Genomic DNA, 23606 nt, shown 5'->3' with positions numbered 1-23606 from the left:
TCGTTTCTATCGGCAAGTTTGATGTTTTTCGCTATGTGTTAACGTTCGCGTCAATGTCGAAATTTCGATGACCGCTAGTCACATAGTGCGCGTGCTTATGCACAGTAATGAGACATCGAGATTGTGTGAGAGACACTACCACCGATTTGAATTCCTGCGACCCTAGGCCTGACCGGAACGAAAAGTGTCCGACAATCATGCTGAAATGTGCCGTGCATCTGCAAACGCAACGTGTTTTAACTATCGAGTAAGCTGGAGATATCTACACAATACCCTAGCAGTACAGCGGTGCAAATCACGTTTCTCAAGCGGGTAAACAAACCCCCCGCTGTGTTAGGCGATTAGGGCCGTGAATGGGAAGTTCAACTCATCCATAATGCACGTTCCTGGATTCACAATGTATGCTGACGGTGTTTCCGACTCCTCGCCATAGCAGCCTGAGGGGGGAATTAGTTCAGTCGATAAACGGGTCAAATCAACTTGTGTAACTTCGTAATTGCGGTAAGGTCATGTAATTACTGTCGATCAAGTCGATAATAATAATAAATTTAGAGCGAAACGTTGTGTTTGAGGTATAATAAATACGTTTGGAACCTAACAACCAGGTGTGGTAGTGTGTTTCAACCCAAGTTTCTTATATATATATATATATATATATATATATATATATATATATATATATATATATATATATGAGAAAGATAAAAATGTATATGCGCTAAATGAATATTAGTCCGATGAATGGTTGGTTAGATGCATGGAAATATATTTATTAAGTAAGATTAATTAAATAATATGTCATAAAAATAATAAATAAATGAATTTTCATTGGAAAGGAAAATGACCATGAGATCTTCGGAAGGGTTTGTTACAATAAGACACAAGTACACAGAACGAATGGTGTTTGGTTCATTTGTCTCTCTGTCTACCTAAGATACCTCCTCACGGTTGAATTCATACAAGTGTTAGCCGTATTTCACGGGAATGTGACTGATTGCCGCTGCCATCCGACAGCAAAGAGAAATCAATGGTGCTGCAGATAAAAGTCATCTTTTTCCACGATTTGATCAAACTGGGATATATCACAAATGAAGGTGTGGGTGGAGGAACCAGTCTGCGTCTAATGGCGTATAGTGGAGGGACACGAAGCCACGGTAAACGGCTTAAGGTAGTATGCATCTCGAAAGTGAAAGACTTAAACTTTTGCTCAAACTTTCCTTAAAGAATCTTTACACCATTTACTTTCAAAATCAAGAATAAAAATCGGTGATCACCGTGCAAATTTGGTACTAGAGAAGCAAATAACTCAAGATTTTCCGATATTCACAAATCAAAATGGCTGCCATCCCTGCGTTAACTCTATGGAGAAAAATAAATTTTCGAAAAAAACGCCTGTGAAAATTTTTCTGACACCAAGAGCTTTAAAATGAACCCCCATAAGTGGTATAGGCCTATCAGAAAAATACTGTAAAAGTTTGAGAGTCCGAATATCTGTCCCTGCGGCGCGTTCTACCTCAAACCGAAATTTAGATTTTCTTGGTTTCATATGCGTGACCTATGAAATCGTACGATTGCGCCAATCCAATAGAGACGGTGGAGTGACAGGAAGCGTGATCAAACAAGAACGTCAAACAGGGCATTTTCTCTATCTTTAACTCATTTGACTGTCGTGCGCCTCTGATGGGCTTCATGGCCTAATGCCATGCCTATTTTAGACACCGTCAGCAGGAAGATGATTTTAAAAGAAGAAGAAGAAAAAGGATTTTATTTTCATAGAAAAGACATATTCTTTTGTATTTTGAAGACGTACAAAATTTTGATATAACTGAATATATTGAATCGCTTTAATTGAAATATGGGGAAGACACGGTGCAAAAACGTGCCTTATCTAAATAGAAAATTACCGCATAGAATTTTCATCCGGAAACTCGCGATGTGAGGCACGATGCAATGGAAGCACGATGTCATCCGCTGATTTTGCTTTTTTTTTAAATAGAAAAATAGTCAATTAATTCCCTGATGATTGCTACCCATGTCACGATTTTAATACGGCAGGGCGGCATACATCGGCAGCTGCTATGGCAACGCGTCAACGCGCCGCTGTCACGCCTCGCTTAATTCCACTTCGCCACCCGAGGAAGTGGCTGTAATAAGTATTAAGCCTGGTGTGCATTAGCGAATTTTCAAGATGGAAATTATATCCTTGATGACCTGTGCGTAATATTATCCATAAAAAAACTCATATTCCAGGAAGACATTCCCAAGGCAGCATCGTGCGACAGTCGACAGAACATGATCCACGCGTCTTGACGTCGTATGACGTCACATGGTTGGAAAGACAAGATTTGTCAATTACATCTCCTCGTTTTCCTTCGGGCCAGCAATTTGTGCATATGCTGGTATGTATGTTGGGACATAGATTTGCATAGGCTTAGCAACATTTAATATATGCATACAGAAAGAGGAATTTGTAATCCTTAGGCGATGTACTCACCACTTCGGGGCGCTCTTCGACTAGTTTGATCTCTTTCCACAATTCCACTTTTTCACTCAGGTCAACGTTTGTCAGCGGCAGAGTCACAAGCCCGACACACTCGTCCCGCGAAAACTGATCGAAGTCGTAAAGTTCGATTTTCACCCTCTGCTGGTGAAGCTCGGACTCCGGCACCTCGAAAACGAAGCTCTCCTTGAACTCGGGGTCCAGCGTTTTCCTGTGCACTTTACTTTGCAACGTCTTGCCAGAACTCGGAACGACGGAAATCTTGCAGTAGGGGTCCGAAGTGCCGCTGAAGTCACGAGGCTGCAGTTCCCGGGCCTCGATTAGACGGACAGTTAATAGCCCCATTTCTGGGTTGTATTTCAGCGAGAAGTTCATCATGCCGATTCCCTGGCCGTGAGACCCTGACGATTCGGTTGACGCCTGTCGACTCTGAGGGCCCTGCAATGAGATAAAGTTACTTTAACAACTGCCTTCCGTAGACGATGACCAGTCTATCGTAGGGAAAATCTGAAAGAGCTTGGACGTACACTTTTTTCGATAGCACTCTTCATTTTCTATCGTATTGTACACAAAAGGTTAACTAACTTGTATTAGGCCAAACAGAAAAAAAATAGTGTTTCCCGTAAAATGCCTCCAAGATTAGGGTAGGTAAATGAAATACGGTAAAATTTATGGGTTCATTCCATTTTCACGAAAATGCAAATAAAAATGTCTAGAGTCGGCGGATTTTTCAAGGGCAGGTCGAGCTACTATAGGAGCCAAACATATTTTTTTATTTGGCCTAATGGATGCAGGAGCTCAATGGTGTTTGCTTGCACTAACGCACATTGAGAAAAGTGGACCTCTCTCTACGTAACTGTCTGATGTCATCAAAGGAAGGTGGCCATTCCTTTGGAACCCTGAACCTGACACTGACGTCAACGCTGGGTACACTCATCGCATAGGCAGTCGTTGCCTTGTAACGGTCGCATTTGGTGAGATTTGTGTATTGCGTGGTGCAGGGTATTTCACAAACTTTTCAAAGGGCATTTTCTTTGAGTTAGTTCACCTAGTTATTATCATATGCTATATGTGTATCTATCAAGTTCACACTATGTAAGCATTCGTGTTCAACGGAGATTTAGTTCCGTTGAAACAAGTTGCTTTCTGCTAATCTCTTTCGGGGTAACTATCTTCAAGCGCATCAAATGTGAAATAACCTGCATCACGCGACACTGGACACGTGCAGAGACGGAGCCAACCCTTGCAGCGTATGACAAAGTCAATGGAAAAGACATTTGGGAAAATGGCAGTGAACTTGTGCGAAAAGTTTGGTACTTTATCAGATAGACATGCCCGGAATTGAAAACTGCAGTGTCACAGGTGCAGTCAATAATGTAGAATTATTCACTTAATAACAGCCACGTAAAGGGGGAGGCACAATGGAACCTCTGATTCCCCTGCGATTTTCCTAGCAGCAGCAGTAAAGTCTAAACACATACACCACACACACACACGTGTGTATATAATATAATATATATATTATATATAAAGTGTACATACGGTTTACATACGGTTTTACATACATACATACATACATACATACATACATACATACATACATACATACATACATACATACATATGTGTGTATGTGTACAGAAATAAAATTAGAGTAGATCAGGGACGTTTTAGAGTAAGTACACAGTGTTGGTATGTGAAAGTACCTGAATGCTATAGTCAACGAAACACTGTTCAAGTCCTCCTGGGGTATGGATCCCCTGGGAGTGCTGTAAGTTGAACGCATCGCTTTCCAATCCAGATGCAAAGATTAGTTTAGTTCTGAAGTTCGCGGAATCTGCGTCTAACGCTGTGATTAACCTTTCGAAACTTGCGAATGCCGAACTTTTTGCCTTGAGTGTCCAGGAGCAGAGGAAGGAAGTCATTTAACAAATGCCCTAACGTCACAATAATTAACATCACGTGACAACTAATCCCATCCAAATGTATAAACTGTACGGCTAAGTCGTCAGGGCCATTAGTAAAAGTCTTCGGATACATGTGATGCATAATCAATTATTAATACGTCACTCTTACAACTCGTTAACATCTCCTGGTTTTCCCTACCGTTAAGTCCCAGTACCTAAATATACACCGGAGGTTTTAGAAGCAAGTTATCAGGCATTATTAAACGAACTTGCAACTGTTGTAAAGGTTGATGATGATGTCATTTTCAGGACGATGGGCCGATGAGATTCAAAAATGATTTCTATAAATGCCAAGCGTCAACGCCAAGAATCTTGACTTGCCTACGTTTCCCCATGGGGAGCAAGGTCTTGCGAAACGGGATCAATTTTTTCAACTTTTTCTGTTGAGATCCCCCGAAATAAAATCCTTTATGAACTCTACTTCAGCAGCCATGAAATGGGAAACATGGATAATGTGTATTGCTGTTTTGACCGTAAGGACTAGACAGAAATTACAGGTAGAGAGCAGGTGTTTTTTTTGGGTGAGTCGCTATTTCTCACGTAGTCATGAAATTCCATGCATGCTTTTGGAGAGGGTCACCATTACATGTGCAGAGAAGGAAAGGTGTGGCAGATATCGTCAAAATAACAACTTCAAGGTAGAAACTTAAAAAATCTTCCCTCTGGAATATATATATATATATATATATATATATTATATATATATATATATATATATATATATATATATATATATATAATATATTTATACAGAGAGAGAGAGAGAGAGAGAGAGAGAGAGAGAGAGAGAGAGAGAGATTTTACAATTGGTATAATAGTAATTGACTAGAATAGGGCGGTTACAAGTGATATATGTACAGAAACTTCAATTTTGAAATTTAACCGAAAATGTTGATTCACGATGCATGGAAATCTATGAGAAAACTATGAACAATTTTTATTTTACAAAATAAACTAGCTTTATCTGTGCATTTAAAATGGTTTGACAATTAATATTTATGTAGTTGATTAGAATGGGATGTTTGAAAGTGCAGATGTAAAGAGCAAATACGATATTGGAATATATATATATATATATATATATATATATATATATATATATATATATATATATATATATATATATATATATATATATACATGTTACACATTAATATTTAATAAAAGTACAATCTGTACAACTCAAGCCAAACTAGCAGTGAAGGTAAACATTACATCTATCGTCCTTTTTAACTTTGAAAAATTGATAGCATTATATATTGTAAAAAGCTATCTCTTTTCCACTGAACTAATTGAAAGTTTGCATGTGATGTTGTTGTAAATGTAGGAAAAATATTTTTGAAAAGTCAAAGATCAAATGAGAAATTATATCATTAAGATATTATTGACATGAACTGTGACACACAGGAAAGGGTCAATGTTTTTTACGCATGAAAATTGGGGAGGGTCACTATTTGTAGTGTAAATAATTTTGAAGGGGCTCAGCTTTTCATGCAGCATAATTTTGAAAAACACCCCGTATAATTTCTGTCCAGTCCCTTACAGATATGACAGTGCGATACTTTCCGTTGTACAGTCGTTTTAGTGTTTATCTTTACGGCTTTTTTCATAACTTCCCTTTCCGAGGCGATCGGTTTAAATGAAACGACTGACGAGTGCTTAGGGGAGAAAATATATTTTGATTACAAAGTAAAATACTCCACTTAAGTGTTTTCCGTTATCGTCGTCTGCGCAGGTGCCAGACCGAGTCTCTGGTTACGAGGATAAATGTACAGTGTATCCCATAAGGCAGTGTATTACCAAGGCTCACAAGCAAGATGGCGGCGACCATAGTCTATGCTGGAGGTAGTGAAAAGGCTCCGAATTGGGTAAAAAGAAGGGACAAAACTAAAATTTATTTGTACAGTGCACACGAGACATGGAAGGAGGCGAAGGCAGTCCGCTACATGACTGCATCAAATGCAAAATTTGCCGAACATGTCCTTGCTTCCCACCGGAAAACTGTCACGAATGTTTTCCCTCTGTTCGTGGGTGTGGTATAAATCGCGACTCCGACGGAGACAGTCAAAGACGTGGAAACACAAGTGGAGAACTTACAGCTGCTACTATCCAATCCAAAGGTGAGTGGATCGTTCTTGTGAGCTGTACATTGTATCAGTTTACATGTTAGTTGTAAAGCCTGTCCGGCAATTTTCGGGAACGCAGCATGTGCACACCGAATACGGAGGATGGTGTCTGGTAATAGCTGTGGGTCCATAGTGTGCTGTTTTTGGACGGGATTTCCGACTTTTACGTGCTGGTTTTGACGTAAAAGTCAAAACCAGCATGTAAAAGTCAGAAACCCCGTCCGAAAACACCACAGCTATGGACCCACAGCTACAAAGCCTGCAAGTGCAAGTGCGTGTACACACTTACCCAGACCATGGAGGTAGAAGAAGAGATCTCTCCTTCTACCTCCATGGCCATGCCCAGACAGCGATCAAACTTTGAAGCGAGAAACATGGAGCTAGAAAGCTAGAAAAAACCGGACCGAAATGTCTCTGGTTTCTGAATCTAAGGCCAAATTGTCTCAAGTTTCCAAGTTTTAGTGCTGAAACGCAGGCTGAAATCTCTCCTGCGTAAAAAATCTTCATTTTACACTGTCAACCTCGTAATATTGTTAGTCTCCATGATTAGTGTATAGGCCTACCCACGCCTTTGCTGCAACCGTGCGTGGGTAGGCCTATACACTGTAGTGTCTTTATGATAATTACATGTAGCCAGCTATAGGGCACTCTCCATGCAAGTATAACATAACAAGTAGAAGTGAAACAGGTTCACATTAGTAGAGCAGATACTGTAATTTGTTCTGCAAAGAATTTAGACACTGGAGAAGCATGGAAAGGGTCTCTTGTAAAGAGTGCATGGTCATGCCATTAATGATATTTATAACAGCTCAAGATATTTTTCTTAGCATCTCTCCCATTGAAGGTACTCTCAAAGGTAACTATAGTACATCACGGTTTGACTATTTAATGATTTTCGGAATGCTTTTCTACAAATTTTAGTATTTTACATAAGATGTTGAAATCTTTACTTTTTGCATTTATTTTGTACATATATTTGAAATGTAGAGAAACTGACAAATGTCCTAAGTGTTGAATGGACACTTGCTTTGATTAAGTCTATGACAAGATGAAGTAAAATTATATGCATGATATGGTAATTACCTTATAACATTCACTAGTCTTCTAGCCCCCACAAAATCATGTTGGTACATGTACATAACATTTGATAATACCTTATTATTTGTTGGTCGTTCATGTTTTTATATTTTTTATTAAAACATGTTTATATATTCATTTTTATTACATAATGATGACTTCCCCAAAGGGCATGTACCACCACTATTTCGACCCTAACTACACACTTCATTATTTGTTTGACTGATTGTTTCGATGATTCAGCTAGTTTTTTTTCTGCTAGTTTTAGAAATGCATGTGTAGTATTCTCTATGGGAATTTCCACTAACTATAATCTTTTTAGTCAAAATAGTAGTGTTTATGTAATTGTTCCACTTTCTATTTTTCTATCAATTTCAAAATAGAGTAATTAAAATGTAGAGAAACTTACTGTAGATGAAAATGTTGTAACTTTGATTATGCCTGCATGTCCATTCCAATTTTGAAAAATCAGATGCTGACAAATGCATGTATTTTGTTGTTGGCACTTTTCCTAAAATTTTAGGCATCATTTACAAACACCTGGGGGCTTGATATAGGATCACAGTTTTGCTTTTCAACAAGATAATGTGACTGGTATTTGCTGTGTGCAGAAAGTGTTGTTAAACGTCCATAAACTTAAGAAATCTGAAATCTGGCCATACCAATATTAAACTTTCTTACCTGTTTTGTTGTATTGCCAATTGAAAGGAGGAAACTTGAGAAGTTCTGAGTTTGTTAGATGTACTTCAAAACTGTCCTGATTTTCTTGCCCCTACCATACCCCCTTCCTCCAGAGGTGTTTGTGAATGCTTTCTAGTACTTCTTGAACCCATTTTATATTTTCACTTGTATGTTATATTTGCAGATGTATGCCAAGGCCCCATTGCAACATCAACTCCAAGGAAACCAGGCATTTGTAAACAACCTCTTTGGTATGTACTTCTAATGATACTGAATTTTGTGAGGTATAGAGAAGAAAATCAGACTGAATGGTAGTATTCCTGCCATTTTTATGGGCGAGTGTTTTTTTAAGATTTCATGTTATTCACGTAAAAATATACTTTGCAGATTTATAACAATATTTGAACAATTTTATTTTTCGTTTTCCCTTACCACTTGTATCCCGTCTAGAATTAAAAGACAACATCACATCTATAATGTATACATGTCAGACTAAAAGTTTCCATCCTTAATCGGTGTTCAGATGCTCCATTATCTGTAATCATAACTGGAAATTCAGTTTAATTTATATGTACAGTTACACACTATCCATGTTGTTGATATGCACATTCAATTATTACAATTTTGTGATCATACTTGTCTGGCAGACATACTGGTACTAGTAGACCATGTATGTTTACTGTTCTCCTTTTTTGAAATACAAAATGTAGTGATTTTTCTTGTTTTGGACTTTTGAAAAATATCGAATGATAATTTTTTTGCTTTTTTGAGATAGTGAAGAAAGAGATAGTGAAGACACTCTGTCAGCTATTGAAAGTGACTCCAGCGATGGAGAAAGTGATGTTCACTCCGAGTTAAACTGCAGTGCAGGAAGGTGAGCAGTATTCAGTTTTTGATGTTCCTGTTAGGTTGTGCTGCTACATGAATGTTTACTCAACAAATTAAAATGTTTTACTACAATGTTCAATGGACTTTCCATCCCATTTCAGAGGCAATCCACATGTGTCCATTGAGGAAGCTGTGTTTGATGTTCAGGACACTGGTACAGATGACATCAGCAATGATGAACTGATGGTTGATGACATTGATGATGATATGAATGTGATTGAACAGCAGAAGTGTATAGCTTTTGTTCCTTGCATTGTGGACTTGCTTAAAAAATCCAATGGAAACTTATGTAATAGAAAAGACTGTAAAGAAGCCCTTGCATATAAGACAGCATTCATTGGTACTGCAGTTATTGTTACCTGGACATGTCATGCTGGGCACCCTGTTGGAAGTTGGCAATCACAACCTAGAGTCCATGATATGTTTGCTGGAAATCTTCAAATAGCAGCCTGTATTCTACTTTCTGGGAACAGTTTTGCAAAGATCAAATTGATGTTCCAGTTTGCTAATATCGCTAACATATCACAAACTACATTCTATCGTATGCAAAATCTATACCTAGCACCAACGATTGATCATTTTGGAAGACTCTTCAGGCTGAGTTACTGAGTGCTTACCAAGGTGAAAAAGCTTTACTAAGTGGTGATGGAAGAAATGATTCACCGGGTCATTCATCACAGTATCTATCATACAATGTTGGTGATCCAGAAAAAAAGGTGATAGTTCACACAGAAGTGGTTGATGTCAGAGAAGTGAATGGTAAAAGTCCAAACATGGAGCGGCTTGGGTTTGAAAGGTCCATGGATCAATTACAGAAGAACATAGTCATTGATGAGATGGTGACAGATGCACATTCACAGATAGCTGCAGTCATGAGTAAGTGTTTGTGCTGCAGTACATGGACATATATTGTATGTCTTTCATTGTACCTATTTATATATGCATGTATGTACGTTTGAGTATGTACATGTCTCTTCTGTAGTAAAAGTGATGGTATACATTATTGACTAAAATTTAAAAAGGATAAATTTGTAATCTTAGCTACTCCTATTTTACATTATAAGCTATTCATGCTGTTCTGCAAATTATGGGATTGCCCGTAGAATACTATCAGACCTTCATGACCTTGAGCAAACCACTTTTGATGACTTGCAGATTAGGGTGGCAAAAACCTATATGTGCTAAAGGTATACAGTCACCTGTAATCTAAATATGCCCATATATGGTCAAAGGGACATTCCTTGGTATTCAAAATGCCCATGTTGGGGCGCTGTTTTTAAAAAGCGGCAACCCGCTTAAAATCTGTGATTGGTTAGATTTTCTCTTTCCATGGTAACGGTGGCAAAATTGGAACAGGTGACAGTATACCTTTAATGCATGATTAGGTGATTACTGTTACAGAAGTCATTCATGATTCACAGAGTTCAAGTACTTAGTTTTTGAGTAATTTCCTATCCATCAGCTAAGTCAACTTAGGGTTAGTGATGTCTGAGACTCAGGTAGGGAGAGAGCAAAGCAAGCATCTTAGAGGTTTGATAATATTGCTTCCACCAGCTGACCTAGCCATTGAACAGAAAACTGTGTTACAGTACAATTCATGTAAAATGAAACTCACAAACCTTTGGTGTTAGGGTCACTGTTAGAAGGTGAAGCAGCAACAGTATATCATTTATATACAAGATTAGTATTTGTTGCTTTTAACTCTCCTCTGACAGCTTTTCCTGCATTTACCATTCTCATTATTGACTGACTACATCTATTTCAAAATGGTATATTTTGTTCACAGTGGTCATCAGATAGTATTCAGATAGTATTCTACACCTGACTTTATTAATGCTCCTTTAATGATAAATATAGATTATTGTTATAAATACTTATATATATGTATATATAATTTTTTTCTGTTTTACTCTCTATTACATCCAGAAAAGTGTGATAAGTTTAAAGGAGTCAAACATTCCTGGGACTTGTGGCATGGAGGAAAGAACATTCACAAAAAGGTAGTAAAGGTATGTTATCTTTAGTTTATCAATGCACACTTTCATAGCTTAACATCATGTTAGTTCTTTGCAGGCAAAATTTTCTTGAATCTCATCTGCTATTCAAGTTGGTATTGGTATTGGTATTGAAGACGGCAAAGTATGCTGAATTCTTTAAATTTCAGAGTAACAAAGGAAAACATATTGCCAGCTGGCATTGTCATAGTGGAGCAACATGTTAGATATCATAAATCATGCAGTTTATTCAGACTACTGACCAAGAAGTGTTTGTTGAAACTTTGTGGATTTTATGAGATCATTTGATACATGTACCTTAGTAATTGTTGATTTGACACTTCTTAGCTTATGAGCTTTAAGTGTAACAACACAGATATGGATATCACATCATTAGCATATGACTACATGAGCAAAGAACAGGATGTTGGATAAAGAATATGATAAATATCAGACTGTCAGTAGGCTAGCATTTGGCTGGCCCAGTTTTATCCAGTGCTACACCATGGGAAAGGAAGGTTTTAGCTACATTGTATTTGTTAGTGTATCGTGCTGAATTGCAAAAAAATGCAGAGGCAATATGTACATATCTAAATTTCACTTAATTTATCATGGTCTACAGGCTTCCCAAATAAGAAATGTCGAGACCTTTTGCCATGGGCATCAACTATCAGAAATCACTTCTGGTATGCTGCCAAAGAGAGCAAGGGAAGTGAAAGGAAAATGAAAGTGAGTATTTTTAATGTTAAAATACAAAACAGCCTGAGAAGAAGGGAAGTGTGTGTTTCACATGTTAGTCAGTCTGTCCACCATTTACAGACAGTACTCTTTGATGGTAGCATCAGACAGTGTGTAACAATGTACAAATACTGTCAGTGATATTGTACATGACAATCCAATATGACTGCACCGTGAACATACTGTAAGTTTTTCATGTTCTGTCCAATCTGAAATGTGTGGAGTACAGCAGTACTAGTTATTGAGGCTTATATCCATGTTGAAATTTTAAGCATGTGGAATGTACTGCATGGGTAAATAGTGCTAACAAATAAGCAGCATCATAAATATATTGGTACCAAATGCTTTTTTATTGTTGTTTACCCAATAGGCAATATGGTTTGGCATTCTGCATCATGTTGTAAATGAACATGAATGGCTGCTAAATATTGATGGAACTTATGGCAAATGTGCACATTCACCATTGACAGAGGAGAATCAGCAAAGACCATGGCTACAGAAAGGGTCACCTGCTCACGTGGCACTCAAAGGGATTGTTGAAGATAAAAGATTCCTGAGAACATTCAGCTACTATGTAAATTTCAGGTATGTTGTTATTTGCTACCATAGCCATGTCTGTACACTCATTTGGAACAATCCTTGACACAGAAAGTTCAAGTACAATAACAGAATCCACTGAAATCTGCAACTTTTGCAATGCCTTGTTCAAATCTTTAGAAATTTTTGTGTTTAGGTTTCGATGGGTGTTCAGATATGTTCATTATGAGAAAACTATCAGTGGTTAGTATTACTGAACAAATACATGTATGCTACACAGGAAATCTTTCCCATCACAGTACTAAGATGTGCATACTTTTGTCAGCATTCTAGCACAGCATCTACAATCTCTATTTTTACTGGCCTTGAAACAAGGGTGTGCACATCTATGGTTCATGGATATGAAATGCAACTGTTAGTGGTAACACCATTTTGCTGACCTATGACAATGCTATATCAGACAAGTATTTCTCATAGCTGGTACAGTCCCTGTAGATTTTCAGAGCTGGTACAGCTGTGTGCTCATGTCTGTACCGTTACATGTAATGGAAACTGTACAGGTTTCTGTACAGGTCTGTGTGAATTTTTCTGTTTAGGCTGCCTGACAGACCCAGGTCTTGCTTTAATACAGAGAGATAATATTTGTGACATGAGTATGTGTTTATAATGATCCAGCTGGAAGCAGAGTGTCATTTGATGCTATTGTTTCATTTTTCATTTTTCCCCAGACACAGTGGCTTTGTGGAGTCTTTCCACAGTCACCTTTTGATGTATGCCCCAAAGAGACATGCGTACACGTAAGTATATTTGTGTGTTCTTTAGTATCATATGTTGCACCGTACAGCTTGTCTAAACCAAATCTGGTTGCACTCAGTACATCTTCTACATACAACACTGTGTTCAAAGAACTTCAATAAACCAGACTCCGAACACCTCTGCAAACCCAAAAATATTCTCCTTGCCTTCAATGTCCCATTTTAATAGACAAATTTTACAGTGTACTGATTGTACGTAGAAATTACTGTTAGACTGATTGTTTATGTCTTGGGAAAGTAAAATTTGGGGGCAGTATTACGTCTGCAAATTATTGAAGTCATGCTGTATAATGTAAACGATGTGCATGTACAGTTTTATCCATATTTTCATCGTAGACTCTTTAGGGATGAGGAGAATCCAAATTTAAAACATGACCATTTCATACTTTCTTAAACTTCAGATATGTTGCCTATAGAGCAAGAATTCAGTTGGCTGCCATAGATTTTAATAAACATACTAATCGGAAGCAAGCACTGGACAAAGAAGGGAAACCAAGGTGTGTTATACTGCAAGTATGATGAAATATTCATTATTCCTACCAGTACATACTTAGCTTTGTAGGATTGCTGTAGGCAGCACAAGAAACTTCATTTCATATTCACAATGAAAATCAAGAAATACCCTAATGTTACTATTGTAGACCCTTTAGTACTGACACATTGCCTCCACACACATTGGTAAATGATATTGTTGAAAGTGTGAATAGCCTACAAAACTATCCTGATGCTGGTTGGATTTGAACTTCAGATTGTACCGTCTAGACTTGTTACAATAGGCTGCATAATCACAATCTTGTTATGTTTGACATATCAGGATACATTAGAATCACACAGTCATGTTATGATAATCTATACTGCTTGAGAGTTGCTTTAAAACTATCTGCATGATTGTTTTTCAGGTTTGAAGTCAAATACTCTAAGCAGTCCAAGAGGTTTTATCCTACTGCCAAACTAGAGCCCAAGAAGTATGAATACATTGGTGAGCTGCAAAGGCAGATCTTCCAGTCTCGGCAAAATGACTATGGCCATATGTCCTGGCATGTGTCCTTGGATGAGAATGATCCCAGGCGAATCCATAGCACTAGACATTTGGTGACAAGGCCTAGTTTAAGTCAGTTACAGCACAGTATCAGAGTAGATTTGCCACATCACAGTCTCATGAACTTACTGGTAGTTCTAATCAATGAATGCACAGTAAACTTTATCCAGCAAGGAAATAGAACATTAGAAACTTTTGAAAGTAGTCATAGTGTGATCTTCTATTGCCTCCATTGATTTTATCATTGACATAAATATTGCATTATTGATACGTGTATCTGTCATATCCAGTAACAGAAAACTGCTGTTCTAAAATTACTGAACTCAGATTAATATTTTGAGAGGTTCATGAACCAATTTATATAAACTGTTTGGTCATTTGTTTCATTGATAAAAACTTTATTGTGTACTTGAGTCTGTCACTATGTTGGAGCAGAGATATCATACCCAAGCTACATGTAGGTCAAATGACATTGAATTTGTAGCTTCAAAATCAGTGACACACACTGGCCTCAGTATTCAGCCAACCTTGCACTGTAGAGAGAATAGTTGATGGCCTGAATAGTAGTAAAAGGTTTATCTACTCAACACCTAACATTTCAGTATTTCATAAATACACATGTGGCATAAAGCCAAGAAGAACTGAAAAATTAGTTCTCTGATTCACTGCTTTAGTTTTCCAAACGAGATTGTGTGGTAAAACTGCCATTTTCAATGAATTATTTTGCAGTTTTTAGCTGGCTTGGATCCCTATGAATTTCATGCAAACGTTAACATTTGTTTTTGAAGTTAATCATCCGGAAGTGTAAATTTATTTTTCCTGGGCTTTGAAGGGGTTTATGTGAATTATTGAAATAATTTCATAAAAGTTGACTTTTCAGGAGTGGTACATACCCCAGAAAAAACAGACATCATGAATGTCCATGCATACAGTTTTGTAAGAATGACCATGCTATAGGACAGCTCAAGGTGTTGTTCATTTTATTGTATATTACCAGTTTGCAATGACTGATACATACCTGAAGAAAGTGAACCAGACACATCACATGCATATTCAAATGTTAATAAAAATTTGTTTGAACAGAAATATTGTGGTTTATGTTGTCAATATCTACTTTGACGGCATCTAGGATAAATAAAACAGTTCACAGTTCACCAGCTAGTCCTGAATTTCTCCTTCTATGTAGCCAACATACACGTTATTAGGACTTGGATAGCGTCTTCTAATAACTAGAACACAACATGATGGAATAACACGACGGTTTCCTCTGCCCAACCGACCATGTTTGCCAATCTGGCGATATGCAAAGTGTCTATAGCATGCATTGTTCCTTGGTTGATCTTGTGCATAAGTGTCTGCAACTGTTCTCATGGCAATTTCTAAAACATTAGGGTCCATAACAAGTTGTTGAAATAACCATGTCCTTGCTATGCATTCATGGCCAGTCCTTTTTGCACAACATTTGTTTTCAACCTGTGAAGGCATTGGTCGACATTCTCCACACCTACACCATGGAGGAGATACTATGTCATCAGGTTTTGGATCAGGGGATGGCTGCTGATGAAACTGATTGAAGCCTTGATCGGTTCCATCCAAGACAAAGTCTGCCCATGCATCCGGTTGCCTTCTGATCAATTCCATGGTCACTTCTTCCAGTCTTTCTCTTGTTAAATTCTGTATATATTGCTGAAAGCAATGAAAGAAAACAAAGATTAACAGGCTTAAAATCCTACTTATTTGATTTTGAAAAATCATAGCAAATGTCTAACATCATTTTGATATTATTTTACCCATACAGTCTTAGCACTGCCTGTTCAAATTTTTATACTTGACTTTAACACTTCTGTTGTTCACATGTCAATCAAATGAAATAAAAAACAAATGTGTATAACTGACATCAAAGGTAGTTTTCTACAAACCTGTACATTTCTTTCATGAGCACTGTGCCTGTCCTGTTCATCCATGCAATCTAGCACCTGTGATAGCTGTTCAGACTGGTAAGCAACACGTCGTCTTTTCCTAATGTTTGACTGTTCAGGTTGTACAGTATTCTCATCTTCCTCAGATGATGACGACTCCTACAAAACACAGCCCCCCCCAAAAAAAAAAGCACCCAACAAATAAATAAATAAATCACCAGAAAAGGTACACATGATTAAGATTTCAAAAATATAAAGATATTGGAAAAGCAATAACTAATAATGGTAATGCTGGCAAGGTAACACTATAGCTACACAACAACATACTTTTTAGTGACATGATATAAGAAACTGTATGGCAGTTGTTGACAAATAATTACTGCTTACTGCCTCCACCAGGATGTACACCCTGAAAATTTCACTCATCTGTAGAGAAAACACATCACAATTTATGATGCAATGATGGTGAGGACAAGAGCCAGAAGCTAGCCAAATCTACCAGCCACTTTGAGTTTTCTGACAAGCCACTTTTTAGTCCCCACGGACACCGTCCGGGGGGACTTATAGGTTTGGTCATGTCCGTGCGTGTGTGCGTGCGTCCGTGCGTGCGTGCGTCCGTCTGTGCGTCCGTCCGTTCACGCAGATATCTCAGAGATGCCAGAAGCAATTTCATTCAAACTTGGTACAAGGATTACTTCATATGTCGTACAGATGCACGTCGATTTGTTTTGTGATACGATCCAATATGGCTGCCAGGCGGCCATTTTATTACGATTTTTTCATGTACAGAGCCATAATTCAGGCATGTTTCAACTGATTTTATTCAAAGCTGGTACAAGGACATTGACCAATATCATAGATATGCACGTCAATTCTTTTTATGATACGATCCAATATGGCCACCGTGCGGCCATTTTGTTACGATTTTTTCATGTACAGAGCCATAACTCAGGCATATCTCAACCGATTTTATTCAAAATTGGTACAAGGACATTGACCTATGTCATACATATGCACGTCACTTTGTTTTGTGATACGATCCAATATGGCCGCCAGGCAGCCATTTTATTACGATTTTTTATGTACAGAGTCATTACTCAGGCATGTTTCTACAGATTTTATTCAAAGTTGATACAAGGACAATGACCTATGTCATAGCTATGCACATCAATTTGTTTTGTGATACGATCCAATATGGCCACCGTGCGGCCATTTTGTTACGATTTTTTCATGTACAGAGCCATAACTCAGGCATATCTCAACCAATTTTATTCAAACTTGGTACAAGGACATTGACCAATGTCATACATATGCACATTGACTTGTTTTGTGATTCAATCCAATATGGCCGCCATGTGGCCAGTTTATTACGTTTTTTCATGTCCAAACCATAACTCAGACATGTATCAAGCAAATTTATTCAAAGTTGGTACAAGGAGATTGACCAATGTCATACATATGCATGTAAATTTGTTTTGTGATACGATCCAATATGGCTGCTGTGCGGCCATTTTGTTATGATTTTTTCATGTACAAAGCCATAAGTCAGGCATATTTCAACCAATTTTAATCAAAGTTGGTACAAGGACATTGACCTGTGTCATACATATGCACATTGATTTGTTTTGTGATTCGATCCAATATGGCCACCATGTGGCCATTTTATTACGATTTTTTCATGTCCTGAACTACAACTCAGACAAGTATCAAGCAAATTTATTCAAAAGTATTTTTATCACAGACCTAATGAAGAGGACTCTTTCCTCTCTGAGGACCTGTAATCAAAGCACCCATTAACAAGTGGGGACTGTGTCATCAACGATGACTTGTTCAGTAGTAGGCTGAAGTTCATAGTTGTGTGAAATGTTTTTCTCGGATTACATGTTAGTTGCTGCTCCTTTTGCAACTTGTGTACCAGTATGAAGTATGGGGATACTGAGATAGTATCTCACTTTGTCAGATTTAATAATTCAAGTCGACTTTTCACTGAAATCATCGTCTATGAATTACAATCATAGCAGCAACTATGCAATGAATACCGATTCAATGTTGGTTCCAAACCTATACGGCAACCTTTTTCCAAATCAGCGACCGACGAAGTCACAGAAGTTCATTACAAGTGCTCTCGCCCATTATGAAGCGTATCAAAAGGAATTCATAGACTAGTCTAGAGATTGAAATCCAGGAACTTCAAGTAAGATAAGTATCAAACGATATTTGAGGTCAGGGTCTATCTACGAAAAAGAGTGCCCGGAAAGCCGGATGGTCGATCATATAGCATTTTGGTTTACACATGGCCGATTCCGTGGAAAAAGTACGCTTGGAAATTGTTATCCCAACTGGGACAAACAGCATTTCTACACTTGGTTATAAATAGGGTGTGCACATAACGGCATAAGCTGTGGCGAGGCCATGCTTCGTTCGTCCGAACTTTTTGAATGCAGTCATGTATTGGAAAAATGAACGCACATACTAGGCTTAGATAGTAGTACTCAAAGGACAGGACTGTCCACATGCTAGTATTAGATGCAAATATTTCGGGCCATAAATACCGATAAATAATAATGATCGACCAAGCTGTAGTATGGTAGCGTTACAGTACTTACCGGTTCTATATTCACACAAGGACGTCGTCTGCCACAGGTGCATCCATTATTGCAATACTCGTCTATGGCCTTGCACGGGCATGCACCACGGCCACGTTTCCTTGAGCACATTCCTCTACAATTACATGATTTTGGTTCTTGTGAGTTATTTTCCAAAACATCGGCAAGAGCAGCGTCCACTCCGCTCATATCAAAGCTAGCGCTCATGGGATCCTCGCTCGCCATCGTGGATTGCAATGATTTGTGGGATTGAACGTAATGTTTGTAAACACGAAATCCTGCACATGCGCAGACGACGATAACGGCACTTAAGTGTTTTCAGTTATCAGCCCTGTCGTTTGAGAAATGTCGCCCGTCTAATGCGAATTTGTCTTCAGCCTCAGCGTTGCCATGGTGTCTCTGTGGACGAATGTAACTTTAGAGATCCTTCCTTAATTCTAGAAACACTTCCAATGTATTTTGAGATAATCTGGGGCAAATTGGTCGCGTAATTATGTATTCACGAATTTTCCATACGTTCGAAAAGTTTCTAGATGAACTGCCGAGAAACATTACAATCATTACGTAAATACTTATTTCCGTACACTATTCTCTCTCTCTCTCTCTCTCTCTCTCTCTCTCTCTCTCTCTCTCTCTCTCTCTCTCTCTTCTACACACACATACCAAATTATGAAGTGTCCTCCTGGGAAATTACAAGGCTAGATGCAAAAAGCAGAGCGTTATAAATAATAACACAAATAACTTCAAAATAAGTTCAAGTACAAAGAAATAATATCTGCTACTTAAGTTTTGTGTATTCTGCAATCCTCAGACAATTCTGCCTTTGAGAATTGCAGGATACATGAAACTTAAGTAACAAATTTTATTATTTTGTTCTTGAAGTAATTTGCATTAATATATATATATATATATATATATATATATATATATATATATATATATATATATATATATATATATATATATATATATATATATGTGTGTAGGTAGGTAGGTAGGTATTACATTCCTCACCCACCTATTGCAAAAAGTCAACATTACGAAAGATATGTCTCAGTCTGAGATAAAGTATTTTAGTGCCAAATACACTTCTTGCCAACTGTCGACAAAGACCATAGACCCTCAAAAAACGACGACCGATTTACCGATAACATGTTCCTACAAACGGATGTAAGTCGGCATAGCGTTGACGTATGTTGGCTGAACGGGCAGACGTGCTTCGGATCCAGACACCGTAACACACAAGCATGTCCATATGAGAATGATTGTGTATTCTAACAAAGATACAAAATGTATTTTACGACGCCATAAGTTTTGACAAATGCCTATCTCTGTGAACTGAATTCAAAAATGATCTTTGTAAATCTCCTTTTCATAGCAACTGCAGTACGTTTTCAGGCGAAACGGGGATGGTAGGAAAGTTCTGGCCTCCATGTCAAGCTTAAAACCGTGGCTAATGTCCTACCATGAAAGTGTGCTACATCCATGGGCCGATCGATACACGGCGTGAGCCTTCGTGTAACCAGATCTTTGTGCACAATTTCCAATTTGTGACTTCTCTGGTAGGTTATTGTTGCTCGTGATTCGGATGACAAGGAGTGCGTTGTACTGCCCGGGTTAATCCTTGCCTAAGCGACAATAAGATAAGTGAGCTTTTCAAAATTTAATATGGTCAAAGGTCTGCATCTCACAGCGCATCTGATATGTTCACATATATGTACTTGACAAGGCGCCAAAATTCATAGAATATGCTTTTTCTAACAACCGTTTAACGACTGTGTCAACTTGACGCTTACAATTCTCTTCACTGTCTTTGACACATTATTGAATTAAACATTCATGACTTGGAAGCAAAAGAAGTGACATGATCAAATTTATTGGGTGTAACAATGACCAAACCAATCCTTTGTAGTAATTTGCATTTACATACTGATGCTTGCACGAGATACAGTAAAGTGTACTCGAAACGACGACTTCGATCCCCGAACGATCCCTCGACAGATCCATCGAGGCAATACCCTGCTTTATAGGTATCGGAAAACGTACAATTTTAATCAGTGTACTTGCAAGCATGTTTGTTCAGCACTTGAAATACAAAGTCTTGTTCGACTGAGTGTATGTTATGACCGACGTTATTGTGGCCACTTAATTTGGGTCCGGACTAGAATTAATCTGTCGACGATAATATTGTATACAATATATGTCGGCAAGACTAATATTTTGTGTAACATACTCTGGGTGGCAGGAGAAGGAAATGTATTTGTTTCACAGAATAAAAATAAAACAATATAAAAAGTTACAACTAAATGCCCTTGTATTGACTCGACCGGGATTTACAATATCATAGACGTAAAAACATATCATGAAACAGTGTTTCCACTCGCTTTCATTCTGACCTACAAAGGACAAAATTTGGCACGAAGTCTTAATTGAGGTGCTTACGTACCAGTTGTATTACCCCTATTTGTAACAATCAACCCTATTTGTAACAAAATTTAATTTTCAAAAAACTTTGCCGTATGTGTGAAATATTAATAAAATATGCATATTTGTATGTTTGAGGGCAATTTTCTTTTTTTTTCCTTGTCAAACTCATTTTTCCGAAACTGCTTTTGTTACAATTGGGTTGATTGTTACAAATAGGGGTGACATGTGTCAACCCTATTTGTAACAATCAACCCTATTTGTAACAAAACCTAAATTTCAAAGAAACTTGGCCGTATTTGATGAAATCTTGATGAAATATACATATTAGTATGTTCGGGGGCAATTTTCTTTGTTTTCCTTGTTGAAACTCATTTTACCGAAAATGCTCGTGAAGATTAACTTTCGTTGTGCAGGTTCCTAGGGATAAGAGCCCTACTCGTAAGATATAATCAAGTCGTGCAGATACATGCCAAAGGTTTGTTTTGGGGCAATTTTCACCATTTTCGGTCAAAAATGTTAAAAATCTTGTTTTCTGACCGAAATCATACTAAACCTATATGGGATTAACTTTTGTTACAAATTGGGTTGATTGTTACAAATAGGGTTGACGTGTCAACCCTATTTGTAACATCAACCCTATTTGTAACAAAATTTAACCAACTTGAAACAAACCCTAATTTTCTAAAAACTTGGCCGTATTTGATGAAATCTTGATGAAATGTACATATTAGTATGTTTTGGGGCAATTTTTATTTTTTCCTTGTCGAAACTCATTTTTTCCGAAAATGCTCGTTAGATTAACTTTCGTTGTGCAGGTTGCCTAGTATAAGAGCCCTACTCGTAAGATATAATCGAGTTGTGCAGATAGCTTTGTTTCGGGGCAATTTCCAAAATTTTCGGTCAAAAATGTTAAAATCTTGTTTTCTGACCGAAATCATACTAAACCTATATGGGGTTAACTTTTGTTACAAATGGGTTGATTGTTACAAATAGGGTTGACGTGTCAACCCTATTTGTAACAATCAACCCTATTTGTAACAAAATTTAACCAACTTGAACAAAACCTAATTTTCAAAAAACTTGGCCGTATTTGATGAAATCTTGATGAAATGTACATATTAGTATGTTTTGGGGCAATTTTTATTTTTTCCTTGTCGAAACTCATTTTTTCCGAAAATGCTCGTTAGATTAACTTTCGTTGTGCAGGTTGGCCTAGTATAAGAGGCCTACTCGTAAGATATAATCGAGTTGTGGAGATAGCTTGTTTCGGGGCAATTTTCCAAAATTTCGGTCAAAAATGTTAAAAATCTTGTTTTCTGACCGAAATCATACTAGAACCTATATGGGTTAACTTTTGTTACAAATAGGGTTGATTGTTACAAATAAGGTTGACGTGTCAACCCTATTTGTAACAATCAACCCTATTTGTAACAAAAGTTAACCAACTTGAAAAAAACCTAATTTTCAAAAAAACTTGGCCGTATTTGATGAAATCTTGATGACATATACATATTAGTATGTTTGGGGACAAAGTTTATTTTTTCCTTGTCGAAACTCATTTTTTTCGAAAATGCTCGTTAGATTAACTTTCGTTGTGCAGGTTGCCTAGTATAAGAGGCCTACTCGTAAGATATAATCGAGTTGCGCAGATAGCTTTGTTTCGGGGCAATTTTCCCGAATTTCGGTCAAAAATGTTAAAAATCTTGTTTTCTGACCGAAATCATACTAAACCTATATGGGGTTAACTTTTGTTACAAATAGGGTTGATTGTTACAAATAGGTTGACGTGTCAACCCTATTTGTAACAATCAACCCTATTTGTAACAAAATTTAACCAACTTGAAACACAACCTAATTTTCATAAAAGCTTGGCCGTATTTGATGAAATCTTGATGACATATACATATTAGTATGTTTGGGGGCAAATTTTATTTTTTCCTTGTCGAAACTCATTTTTTCGAAAATGCTCGTGAGATTAACTTTCGTTGTGCAGGTTGCCTAGTATAAGAGGCCTACTCGTAGATATAATCGAGTTGTGCAGATACATGCCAAAGGTTTGTTTTGGGGCAATTTTCACCATTTTCGGCCAAAAATGTTAAAAATCTTGTTTTCTGACCGAAATCATACTAAACCTATATGGGGTTAACTTTTGTTACAAATGGGTTGATTGTTACAAATAGGGTTGACGTGTCAACCCTACATGTAACAATCAACCCTATTTGTAACAAAATTTAACCAACTTGAAACAAAACCTAATTTTCAATAAAAATTGGCCGTATTGATGAAATCTTG

General features: G+C 37.5%; 3 protein-coding genes across 8 annotated transcripts in view; 1 reads left to right on the top strand and 2 right to left on the bottom strand.

Annotated features, from left to right (window-relative positions):
- LOC139114164 (synaptotagmin-1-like) overlaps positions 1–23606 on the bottom strand; it is an 82569-nt gene that overhangs the window by 27239 nt on the left and 31724 nt on the right. The window contains exon 5 of the mRNA XM_070675729.1: positions 2495–2938. Within this exon, the coding sequence (XP_070531830.1) occupies positions 2495–2938 (444 nt within the window). The remainder of the gene's footprint in view (positions 1–2494; positions 2939–23606) is intronic.
- LOC139114143 (uncharacterized) lies at positions 6200–15448 on the top strand. 6 transcript variants are annotated; one of them, XM_070675689.1, is made up of 10 exons: positions 6985–7449; positions 8536–8602; positions 9127–9225; positions 9341–10115; positions 11166–11248; positions 11856–11962; positions 12342–12556; positions 13237–13305; positions 13725–13820; positions 14223–15448. In XM_070675689.1, the coding sequence occupies exons 6-10, from the start codon at positions 11957–11959 to the stop codon at positions 14596–14598; spliced, it is 762 nt and encodes a 253-aa protein (XP_070531790.1). In that variant the 5' UTR covers positions 6985–7449; positions 8536–8602; positions 9127–9225; positions 9341–10115; positions 11166–11248; positions 11856–11956; the 3' UTR covers positions 14599–15448. The 6 variants fall into 5 exon arrangements, 5 of the variants coding, with proteins under 5 accessions (XP_070531791.1, XP_070531788.1, XP_070531789.1 ...); XM_070675690.1 differs by lacking the exon at positions 6985–7449 and adding an exon at positions 6200–6587 and having other exon boundaries at positions 9802–10115; XM_070675687.1 differs by lacking the exon at positions 6985–7449 and adding an exon at positions 6200–6587.
- LOC139114142 (P2X purinoceptor 7-like) lies at positions 15326–19466 on the bottom strand. Its single transcript, XM_070675686.1, has 3 exons — positions 18888–19466; positions 16282–16440; positions 15326–16048 (listed from the first exon to the last, which is right to left on the bottom strand). The coding sequence occupies exons 1-3, from the start codon at positions 19110–19112 to the stop codon at positions 15521–15523; spliced, it is 912 nt and encodes a 303-aa protein (XP_070531787.1). The 5' UTR covers positions 19113–19466; the 3' UTR covers positions 15326–15520.

This window comes from Ptychodera flava, chromosome 16, assembly GCF_041260155.1.
Source record: "Ptychodera flava strain L36383 chromosome 16, AS_Pfla_20210202, whole genome shotgun sequence".
NCBI classification, from domain to species: domain Eukaryota; kingdom Metazoa; phylum Hemichordata; class Enteropneusta; family Ptychoderidae; genus Ptychodera; species Ptychodera flava.
This window is presented reverse-complemented; position numbering and strand designations above follow the sequence as displayed.